This window comes from Centropristis striata, chromosome 18 (assembly GCF_030273125.1).
Source record: "Centropristis striata isolate RG_2023a ecotype Rhode Island chromosome 18, C.striata_1.0, whole genome shotgun sequence".
Classification (NCBI taxonomy): Eukaryota; Metazoa; Chordata; class Actinopteri; order Perciformes; family Serranidae; genus Centropristis; species Centropristis striata.
The window spans coordinates 32,193,579-32,204,168 of record NC_081534.1 but is presented as its reverse complement, the minus strand read 5'-3'; the positions used below and the strand labels follow the sequence as shown (position 1 = coordinate 32,204,168).

Here is a 10,590-nt window from a genome sequence, read left to right as displayed (position 1 = left end):
GAGAGAAAAAAAAAAAAAACCTGATTTAAAAAAAAAAAAATAGTAGGTTAGTAGGTTATATCAAGTTTTGGTCAAACAAACAATTTTAGATGGCAATAAAAAGTAAAAAAAAAAAAAAACAACAACAAAAAAACACCTGTGGTCAAAAAGGACCCCATGACATCAGACTGGTTTTAGGACATGTAGACAAAAAAATTATTAACAACTTTTTTTTTCACATTTTAAAGCAACTCATGACCAACACATTGATATATATATTTTTTTATATTATTTTATTTAATTTTTTTCATTATTATTGGTCAATTTTAGTCAAAATTACAAAATTAGGCCTCATTTCGAGAAAAAATAAAATAAAAAAGTAATAAAACCTAGTAGTAGTTATAGTGAAATAGTAATTTCTTTATGAGAATGCACAGAGCAGGTTATGTCAACTTTTAGTGAAACTTATGTTTTGAAAACATACATTTTAAGATGACACAAAAAAAAGTTTTAAAAAGTAATTATACTGGTTTTAGGACATGTAGAAAAAAATGATCAACAACCTTTTTTTCACCTTATAAGGCAACTCATGACCAACACATTGATATATAATTTTTTTATATTATTATTATTTTTATTTTTTCATTATTATTGGTCAATTTTAGTCAAATATACAAAATTAGGCCTCATTTCGAGAGAAAAAAAAGTAATAAAACCTGATTTAAAAAAATAAAAAAGTAGGTTAGTAGGTTGTATCAAGTTTTGGTCAAACTTATGTTTTGAAAACATTGTACAATTTTTGATGGCAATAAAAAGTAAAAAAAAAACAACAAAAAAAACCACCTGTGGTCAAAAAGGACCCCATGACATCAGACTGGTTTTAGGACATGTAGACAAAAAAATATTAACAACTTTTTTTTCTCCTTTTATTGCAACTCATGACCAACACATTGATATATAATCTTTATATATTATTATTATTATTATTTTATTTTCATTATTATTGGTAAATTTTAGTCAAATATACAAAATAAGGCCTCATTTCAAGAGAAAATAAGTAATAAAACCTGATTTAAAAAAAAAATAGTAGTTTAGTAGGTTATATCAAGTTTTGGTCAAACTTATGTTTTGAAAACATTGTACATTTTTAGATGGCAGCAATAAAAAGTAAAAAAAAATTACACCTGTGGTCAAAAAGGACCTCGTGACATCAGACTGGTTTTAGGACATGTTGACAAAAATTAACCTTTTCACCTTTTAAGGCAACTCATGACCAACAGATTGATATATAATTTTCATATTTTTTTCATCATTATTGGTCAATTTAAGTCAAATATAAAAAATTAGGCCTCATTTCGAGAAAAAAAAGTAATAAAACCTGAATTATTTTTTTCAATAATAATGGAAAAAAATTCTTGATGGGGATGCACAGAGTACGTTATGACAAGTTTTCGTGAAACTTATGTTTTGAAAACATTGTTCATTTTTAGATGACAGCAATAAAAAGTTTAAAAAAAATTCACACCTTTGGTCAAAAAGGACCTCATGACACAAGAGAATGCAGAGGGTCACATATGCTGAAAAGTTCAAGCAATTCTATGAATGTTAACTAATATTAATGGTATGATGAGTTGTTAATAATGATATTAACGAGCTGCACAAACAGTTAATAAATCAAAGATCATTGTGTCTGGGCAGAAGATACAACAATTACTCCTGTGTTCCTGGAAAATTGATATGTGCAAGAAATAAGTCCCATCATGTAAAAAACTGGATTCCTTTACACATTAGAGGGGATTTTAAAGTGATCCATATTGATTTCCAGCTCTTGGAAAGTGTATAAAGTTTAAGATTAAAAGAGTGCTTTTTTTAATGATGTGATGTGTGAAGTGGGCATGTCAGTGCTAATTGTCCTCGTCCATCAGGACCTGGACTTCTGCATCATCACCGTGACAACGATGTCCCCAGAGTTCCCGTTGCTGCAGAGCTTCCTCAGAGTGCCGACCCGCGCCACCAGCCTGCTGCCTCGGGAACTCTACATCTTCCACCGCACAGGGCTCAGGTGGGTCACACATAGAACTGATTTTAACCCATAAGAACCTACGGTGACACCGGTGTAACAAACACTTTAACTCTATGGAGCCTTAAAGGGCTATTTTGTCCATTTTTGAATCCTTTTCATGTCTTTGTAAGTCATTTTGTGTCTTTTTTGGTCATCTGTGTCTTTTTTGTGTCTCTTTTGGTAATTTTGTGTCTGTTGTTGTGTCTTTTTTAGTTATTTTGTGTCTTTTTTTTGGGTCATTTTGTGTCTTTTTTGGTCATTTTGTGTCTGTTTTAGTTAATGTGTCTTTTTTTTTTCATTTTGTGTCTTCCGTGGGTTTTTTTTGGTTATTCTTTCTTCTCATATTGTGTCTTTTTTGGTCATTTTGTGTCTTTTTTTGGTCTGCTCTGTTTTTATGTCTGAATGTGATGCAGAAGCCATGCTTTGGCGCTTTTGGAGACTCCAGAGGGTTAAATCTCCTAGAATCTCCCATATACAGCTTTATGCTTCACATTAACTCATTAAATCCCTAAGTGATGTATACTCAACACCCTGGTATAGTGGTCAAGAAGTGACTTCTCCAAAATGTGGCTGTGACTGGAAACAGAAATGTGAAAAAGTAGCTCATTTCAAAAAGCTTATTTTTTGTTACGAGGCTAAGTTTAAACCCATTTAACAATTCTAATCCATTAATAGTTTGTCCTGTATTATATTTAACTTGTTCTGACCATATTTCCTGAACAAATTAAAGTCACAATTTTGATTTAAGTTATGGAGATGCAAACAAAAAGGCAAATGGTTATTTGTTTTTATTATTGATTTATTCTTGACAGTTTTTGTGCGTGCTTGTGTCTGTCTGGTATGCTTGTTTTACTTGCACTTTGTAACGTTTTGTTTTGAAAAGTGCTCTATAAATAAAGTTTATTATTATTATTATTATTATAAAACATAAGCATCAGAAAGTCAGATCCGTCTGCTGCCAGGAAAGCACATTTACAGCTCTGATGTTGTTCAGGGAGGAGGTCATGGTGTGGTTCTTGTTGCAGGAGTGTGGAGGTGAGGCCGGCTGTGGCTGCAGACCGCCCGGCCGTCTCTGACCTGGTGAAGGGTCTGAGACTCAACGAGTCCCTGCTGCAGGACCTGGACTACTTCTATGAGACCCGCAGAGACCTGGTCAGTCCTGATCTCCATTCAGATCATTATCATGTTATTTAATCAGAATTTAACAGAAAAATCCATGCTGGGATTTGGATTAAAATAATGTCCGCTTGCCTTTTTCTGCAATCGGACAGCAAGCACTTGTGCTGTTTCCTGCAGAGAAAGCCCCTTATTGTGAATCTAGTGCACGGGTCTTTAACTAAAATTTTAAGAGGTCCAGTGAGAGAAAATTTCCTCAAGCGAAGGTCTGGAACATCATAATGTAGTCTCATAGTTGTATCAACATCTGCAACTAACTGTTAGATTAAACAAAGTACAATTCAAAAATATTTATTGTCAATAAACATTGAGGTATACATATAATAGTAATAATAATAATAATGATAATGTTTTTTCTCTCATTAGGTAAAGGCTGCATTTAAAAATAAATTAGAGAAAATAAATAAAATAGCATTTGAAAAAATTGTGCATCGTAAAATAAAGTGATTAATTTTGGAAAATTAAACACCTGCAGCTTTATTTTCTGTCTTCTCTCCCTGTCTCTCACTTGTCTATGCTTGTCATCTCCCTGTACCTCTAACTTCCCTTTCCACCTGTCACTCACCTCTCATTTCTCTCATCTCTGTATTCAGTTGCACTTTTGTGTACAGGAATTTGATTGGCTGAGCAGCGTCAGGTGGGATGGCTTAACTTGCGTGCAATTGCTCTGTAAGGTCCGCTAAGCAAATGCCGTAAAGACTAGAAAAGCTGTTGTGGTTAAAAAAGAAGCACCCGTCATAATGTAGAATCCCTCAATAATTTGATTATAGGTCTGGGTCTGCATAGGACGGCTAGTTTGTGTTTGTAAAGTTTCATGAGGTTGTGATTCTCCTAGAGGTCACAGCAGCTCATTTTATACACTGAGCTCAAGTTTCACTCACTAACATCATCACACATGAAGAACATTGGGCTCATTGAATCCACAAGAGTCTCAGCTTTACACTCAGACCACATTTATGCAGCTCACAGACTGTTTAGGGACCCCAGGATGCACAAAGATTCACATACAACGGGACACAATAACATATTTTAGTGTAGTTTTTGTCCCAAACTGCATGTTATCAGCATAAAGTGGGCATGTCTGTAAAGAGGAGACTTGCAGATACCCGTGGGCACATTTTACTAAATTTTATCAGCATGTCTGTAAAGAGACTTGTGAGGAAGCACAGAACTTATTGTCATTCAGATTTCTGCAGGTCAATTATTAACCAGTTTGGAATGAGACTTGTGTTAAAGCTCCGCCCCGAGTCACCTGAGACACACCAGGTAACAGGCTGTTATTCTGCCTCACTGAGACGAAGAGACACACACACACACACACTCTGAGAGACGGACGATAAGATTCAGCTTCGGACTAAAACCTCCACTTTGACTGAAAGAGGACGACTTCAGGAGATTACTGGGAATACTGGAACAGCTCCACTTCACCAGCTGCTGAATCCACAAACTGAACGACAGTTTTACAGGAAAGTAAAGAAACTTTGAGAGAACAGGGAGTGGCTGAGCTGTTTGTCTGCTGTGTTTTCAGCTTCACTCAGAGACTAAATGGCTTCCAGATTAGAGGACGATCTCTGCTGTTCTGTCTGCCACGACATCTTTAAAGATCCTGTCGTCCTGTCATGCAGCCACAGCTTCTGTAAAGACTGTCTGCAGAGCTGGTGGACGGGGAAACCAACCAGAGAGTGTCCAGTTTGTAAGAGAAGATCTTCAAAGGATTATCCACCTTGTAACCTGGCGTTAAAGAAGCTGTGTGAGAGTTTCTTACAGGAGAGAGATCAGAGAGCTTCAGAGCCTCTCTGCAGTCTGCACTCTGAGAAACTCAAACTCTTCTGTCTGGACCATCAGCAGCCAGTGTGTCTCGTCTGCATAGACTCAGAAGAACATACCAACCACACATTCAGATCCATTGTTGAAGTTGCACAACAACACAAGAAAAAACTTCAGGAAGCTCTGGAGCCTTTAAAGAAGAAGTTAAAGGTTTTTAAAGAAGTTAAAGTGAAGTTTGATCAAACAGCAGAACACATTCAGGTCCAGGCCCGACGCACAGAGACGCAGATTAAGGAGCAGTTTAAGAGGCTTCACCAGTTTCTAGAAGAGGAAGAGGAGGCCAGGATGGCTGCACTGAGGGAGGAAGAGGAGCAGAAGAGTCAGATGATGAAGGAGAAGATGGAGGCTCTGAGCAGAGAGATAGCAGCTCTTTCAGACACAGTCAGAGCCACAGAGGACCAGCTGAGAGCTGAACACGTCTCATTCCTGCACAACTACAAGGCTGCAGGGAAAAGAGTCCAGCAGCGCCCCCTGCTGGAGGATCCACAGCTGCCCTCAGGAGCTCTGATAGACCAGGCCAAACACCTGGGCAACCTGGCCTTCAACATCTGGAACAAGATGAAGGACATGGTCTCCTACAGGCCTGTTGTTCTGGACCCAAACACTGCTCATCCAGACATCATCCTGTCTGAAGATCTGACCAGTGTGAGAGCAGGAGGAGAGAAACAGCAGCTTCCTGATAATCCAGAGAGGATTGATGGTTACTATTGCTCTGTTCTGGGCTCTGAGGGCTATAAGTCAGGGACTCACAGCTGGGAGGTCGACGTTGGAGACAGTGCAGACTGGAAACTGGGTGTGTCAGCAGAGTCTGTCCCGAGGAGAGGATACATACTTTCTGGATTATGGAGAATACAGTTCTGTGGAGGTGCTTTAGCCAGAACGCTCTCCCCATCAGATCCAGAAAATGTTTTCAGAGTGCAGACGAAGCTCCAGAGGATCAGAGTGAATCTGGACTGGAACAGAGGAACGCTGTCATTCTCTGATCCTGATGCTAACCGACACATACACACCTTCACACACACTTTCACTGAGAGACTGTTTCCATATTTTGACACTGACGATGACTTCCCACTGCAGGTTTTACCAGTGAAGGTCTCTGTGGCTGCAGGACAACAGAAATAGACGATCAGCTTCGTTCTGTTCAAGACGTCCTGAAGTCTTTGAGGAACATGTGACTACGTTGTCCTGATGATGTTTTTTTCTCCGTCAGTGTGAGGAAATGATGTCATGATGATGTCATGATGATGTAACATCAGATCAAAGAGCTGTCAATCACTCTGTGACTGGCAGGCGTCTCTGTGGTTTCCTGTTTGATTATTGAACAAATCTTTAAAGTGAATTCTCTGTAAAACTTCATTCTCAGTTTTTTAAATTTCTTTTATTGGTGTTTGAGGGTTTTATGTAAAAAAAATACTGTCAAATAATTGTAAACAACAATAAGTTATTTTACAGATAATGTAATTAATAATACAGAAAATAAACAGTTAATGTCAGGATTTAAAATACATATATCTGTAGAATAACGAAAGTGTTTTTACTTTGATTCGACGTGTTCGAGTGTTTGACAAACCTTTTACTGCTTTTTTATTTCCTTTTACATTTTTTTAAGTTAAACTTAGAGTTTACTATAAGAAAACAAAATGTTTCCTTAATCTTACATTGAGCAATATGTGTATATTTTTTTGTAATTTTTACATAGAATTAACTGTCATTTAAAATTCAAGACCATTAAGCAATTTGATCATACTGTAAAAAAAGAAAATCTGTCCCATTGTTTTAATTAACAGATTTCAACTACCATGTTATGGTTAATATGTGTAAATAAAGTAATTAACTTTATGACATTTTCACTGTTGCATTATTGGGCTTTTATTGTGAAGGGTGGGGCAGGTTTGTGGCAGTGGGCGTGGCTTCATGTAGGCGGCTGACAGTAACCAGTAATCCCACATTCAGACTCCAAGAGAGAAAAATCCATGCTGTGATCTGGTTTCAGAAACTTTTGACTTTAAGTAAATTTGTGTATTTTGGGCGATTGTATGGCCGCACTGGTATGGTCCAGTCAGACCCGATTTATGCATCTCACAGACTGTTTAGGGACCCCAGGATGCACAAAGATTCACATACGAGAGGACAAAATAACACATTTTAAGGGATGGTTTCTGCCTCAAACTGCATGCTATCAGCATAAAGTGGGCATGTCTGTAAAGAGGAAACTCGTAGAACCCATTTTCTTCCAGATATATTAAAGTCAGAGGTCAAGGGACCCCTTTGGGGACTAATATCATCTTACATGAATAGAATTGGGCTCATTGAATCCACAAGTCTCAGTTTCCAGTCAGACCCGATTTATGCAGCTCACAGACTGTTTAGGGACCCCAGGATGCATGTCTGTAAAGAGGAGACTCATGGGTACCCATAGAACCTTTTTTCATTCAGATTGATTCATTCTTCTAGTTTCGTATGATACCAATATCTTCTCCTTCAGACTGAAGCCACTGTAGCCTCTGTAAGAGAAAAAGTCATCAGGGCATGCCACAATCCTGCAAACTGTGAAAGTACTAAATATAAATGCACAGGACACAAGCAAGAAATTGCACAAGATAGCATTGGGTGATGATGCAGAGACAGTGTTGCATTATGTTTTTGCTCATGGTAAAAAAATCTGACAGCGTTGGAACGAAGGAGCTGCAGTAGCGCTGCTTCTCCCACTATTGGGTGTCACAGTGTGTTAATGAAGGAGCTGCTGAAGGCCCCTCAGCCTCCTGCTGTGCTGATTGGATAACATCCTCCTCCGTGGAATTATGAGTGCCACTTGCAAAAAAAACCCCCAAAAAACTGGATTCCATATTAAACCAACTGGCCTGTAATATGGTCAGCATTTGGAAAACATTTTAATTAGCGTAAACAGTAAATATCAAGGTTGAAATTCTAACTGGCTCCCCTTTAACTTTTAAAATGAGATGATGATTGTTTTGGACGATCAAGTGCAGCTCGAGCTGGTGATGATTGTCTTGGAATAACGAGGAATATCGCACGTATGCCAGGGAACAGATTGGTGAGAATTCAGTTGAACGGATTCTCCTCTCTGACTGACACCCCAGCTGTCACTGCCGCAGCTCCAAATCTGATAATTACTTCTGCAGCCACTTCCTGTGTGTTCATGGCACCGGACTCACACACACATGTACATTTACATATATTTTGTCTTGTTCTCATGCAGGATGGTGTGGCGCTGCAGGCCTTCGTAGCCCAGGTGAACAGTCAGGTCGTGGGGGTTGTGATCATCAGAGACGAGCAGGTAGGAGCATTTTACAAATAATTCCCTCAGATGAACCTGAAGTGGTCGGGTTAGAGCTGTTGGTTGTTTTTGGCACAATTCTGACTCCTAAGGCTCCGTTTACACGATGGGAAAACGCAGATATTTCGATGCGGTTTGGCCTCTCATTTACATGAAAACCCTGTTTTTATCACAGGAAATGATTATTTCTAAAAAAAACTCCGGGCAAAGTGGAGAATTTGGAAAACTCCGGTTATGTGTTGTCGTGTCAACTGGGAGAAACGGGGTTTTAGGTTCTCACGCTCATTCTATGCACCAGAAAATGCTTCACGTCATGTGAGAGTCCTATGTTTACAGTTTTCCTTCTCCCTACACTGCTGCCGATAGGTTTGGCATATTTATAATGGCGCTCGACGGTTGATGTAAATTACAACTTTTTTGAAAACGATGTTGTGTGCACAATGTTATTTTTGAAAACGGAGGGGGGGAAATATTTGTTTCTCTGAATACCCTGCTATGTATAAACGTGGCCTAAGAATGCCATTTGCACTGTTCATGCATTATTGGGTTTTTATTGTGAAGGGTGGGGCAGGTTTGTGGCAGTGGGCGTGGCTTCATGTACCGCAGCTGACAGTAACCAGTAATCCCACATTCAGACTCCAAGAGAGAAAAATCCATGCTGTGATCTGGTTCATATACAAGAGAACACAATAACTCATTTTACAGCATGTCTGTAAAGTGACTCATGGGCAAACACTTATTACTTATTTTCATTCAGAGATCTGTAGGTCAATGATTAACCAGTTTGGAAAGGGACTCTGACCTGATAGACTGTTGTGTTAAAGCTCCGCCCCGAGCCACCTGAGACGAACCAGGTAACAGGTTGTTATTCTGCCTCACTGAGATGAAGACGCGCACACAAACACCTTTATGTACACACAACAATTATTAACTTGGAAAGAGACTCTGACCTAATAAACTTCAGCTGACTCACCTGAGACAATTTTATTTTTTATTTTATTTGGAATATGAATTTTTCAAGACAAACCCTGTTTTATCTACCTGAACTTAAGCTAGCGGCTTTATAGCCTTACTTCAACCAAAATGTTTTTATTTTTTCAGTGTTAAACCCCCCCCACCCCCCCACCCCACACCCCACACACACACACACATTACTGAAGAAAAGAAGAAAAACTTAAATTCACCAGATTTTTTATTTCTCAACGATATACTCAAGGCAAATAAAAGAAAACAAAAACAAATAAAAGCTCACAAACTGTTTAGGGACAGTTAGGATGCACAAAGATTCACACACAAGAGGACATTTTATTGCAGGTTACAACATGTCTATAAATAGACTTGTGAGGAAACACAGAAGTTATTTTCATTCAGAGATCTGCAGCTCAGAGTTATTCACTCTTTTGGAATGAGACTCAACCTGATAAACTGTTGTATTAAAGCTCCGCCCCTCAGCTGACTCACCTGAAATAAACCAGGTAACAGGTTGTTATTCTGCCTCACTGAGACAAAGAGACACTCACATTCTTTCTGAGAGACGGACAATAAGATTCAGCTTCAGACTAAAACCTCCACTTTGACTGAAAGAGGACAACTTCAGGAGATTACTGGGAATACTGGAACAGCTCCACTTCACCCAGCTGCTGAATCCACAAACGTACATGTTTAGGGACCCCAGGATGCACAAAGATTCACCTACAAGAGGACAGAATAACACATTTTAAGGGATGGTTTCTGTCCCAAACTGCATGTTATCAGCATAAAGTGGGCATGTCTGTAAAGGGGAGACTCCTGGGTACCCATAGAACCTGTTTTTTTTCTTTTCAAAAAGTCAGAGGTCAAGGGACAAACTTCATCTTACATGAATAAAATCAAGCTTATTAAATCCACAAGAGTATCAGCTTTCCATAGGTGCTGAACTCATTTAAACTGTCCTGTCCAACAATTTTACACAAAAAATGTATACTTACCAAGAAGATTAGATGGTCAAAGATGCCACTGAGTTGCATGATGGGAATCCAGAGTTTTTGGAGTTGAACCCATACTAGGGCTGGGCGATATATCGATATGAAAAATCTCTATATATAGAATATACAGTTCATTTTTTTTTCTTTCTCAATATATAAACACTGCCCTTACTAGGGTTTGTCATATTTAGTTATTTTGTAATGTTTGTTATTCTTTTCTCATAAAAAATATGTTTATTTCAGAAAAAGATTTCCTTCTCTATTCTGTTTAAAATGTGTCTTCC

At 38.3% G+C, this 10,590-nt stretch overlaps 2 protein-coding genes across 2 annotated transcripts in view; both read left to right on the top strand.

Moving 5' to 3' along the window:
• Positions 1 to 10,590, top strand: part of cfap61 (cilia and flagella associated protein 61) — a 65,863-nt gene that overhangs the window by 12,444 nt on the left and 42,829 nt on the right. The window contains 3 exon segments of the mRNA XM_059356788.1: positions 1,905 to 2,041; positions 3,067 to 3,193; positions 8,265 to 8,342. Of these exon segments, the coding sequence (XP_059212771.1) occupies positions 1,905 to 2,041; positions 3,067 to 3,193; positions 8,265 to 8,342 (342 nt within the window).
• LOC131991391 (E3 ubiquitin-protein ligase TRIM39-like) lies at positions 4,366 to 6,877 on the top strand. Its single transcript, XM_059356793.1, has one exon. It carries the CDS (start codon positions 4,763 to 4,765, stop codon positions 6,164 to 6,166), a length of 1,404 nt encoding a protein of 467 aa, XP_059212776.1. The 5' UTR covers positions 4,366 to 4,762; the 3' UTR covers positions 6,167 to 6,877.

What these genes read in the sequence shown, in the direction of transcription:
- LOC131991391 (XM_059356793.1), top strand. Translation starts at nt 4,763, where the DNA reads ATGGCTTCCAGATTAGAGGACGATCTCTGCTGTTCTGTCTGCCACGAC.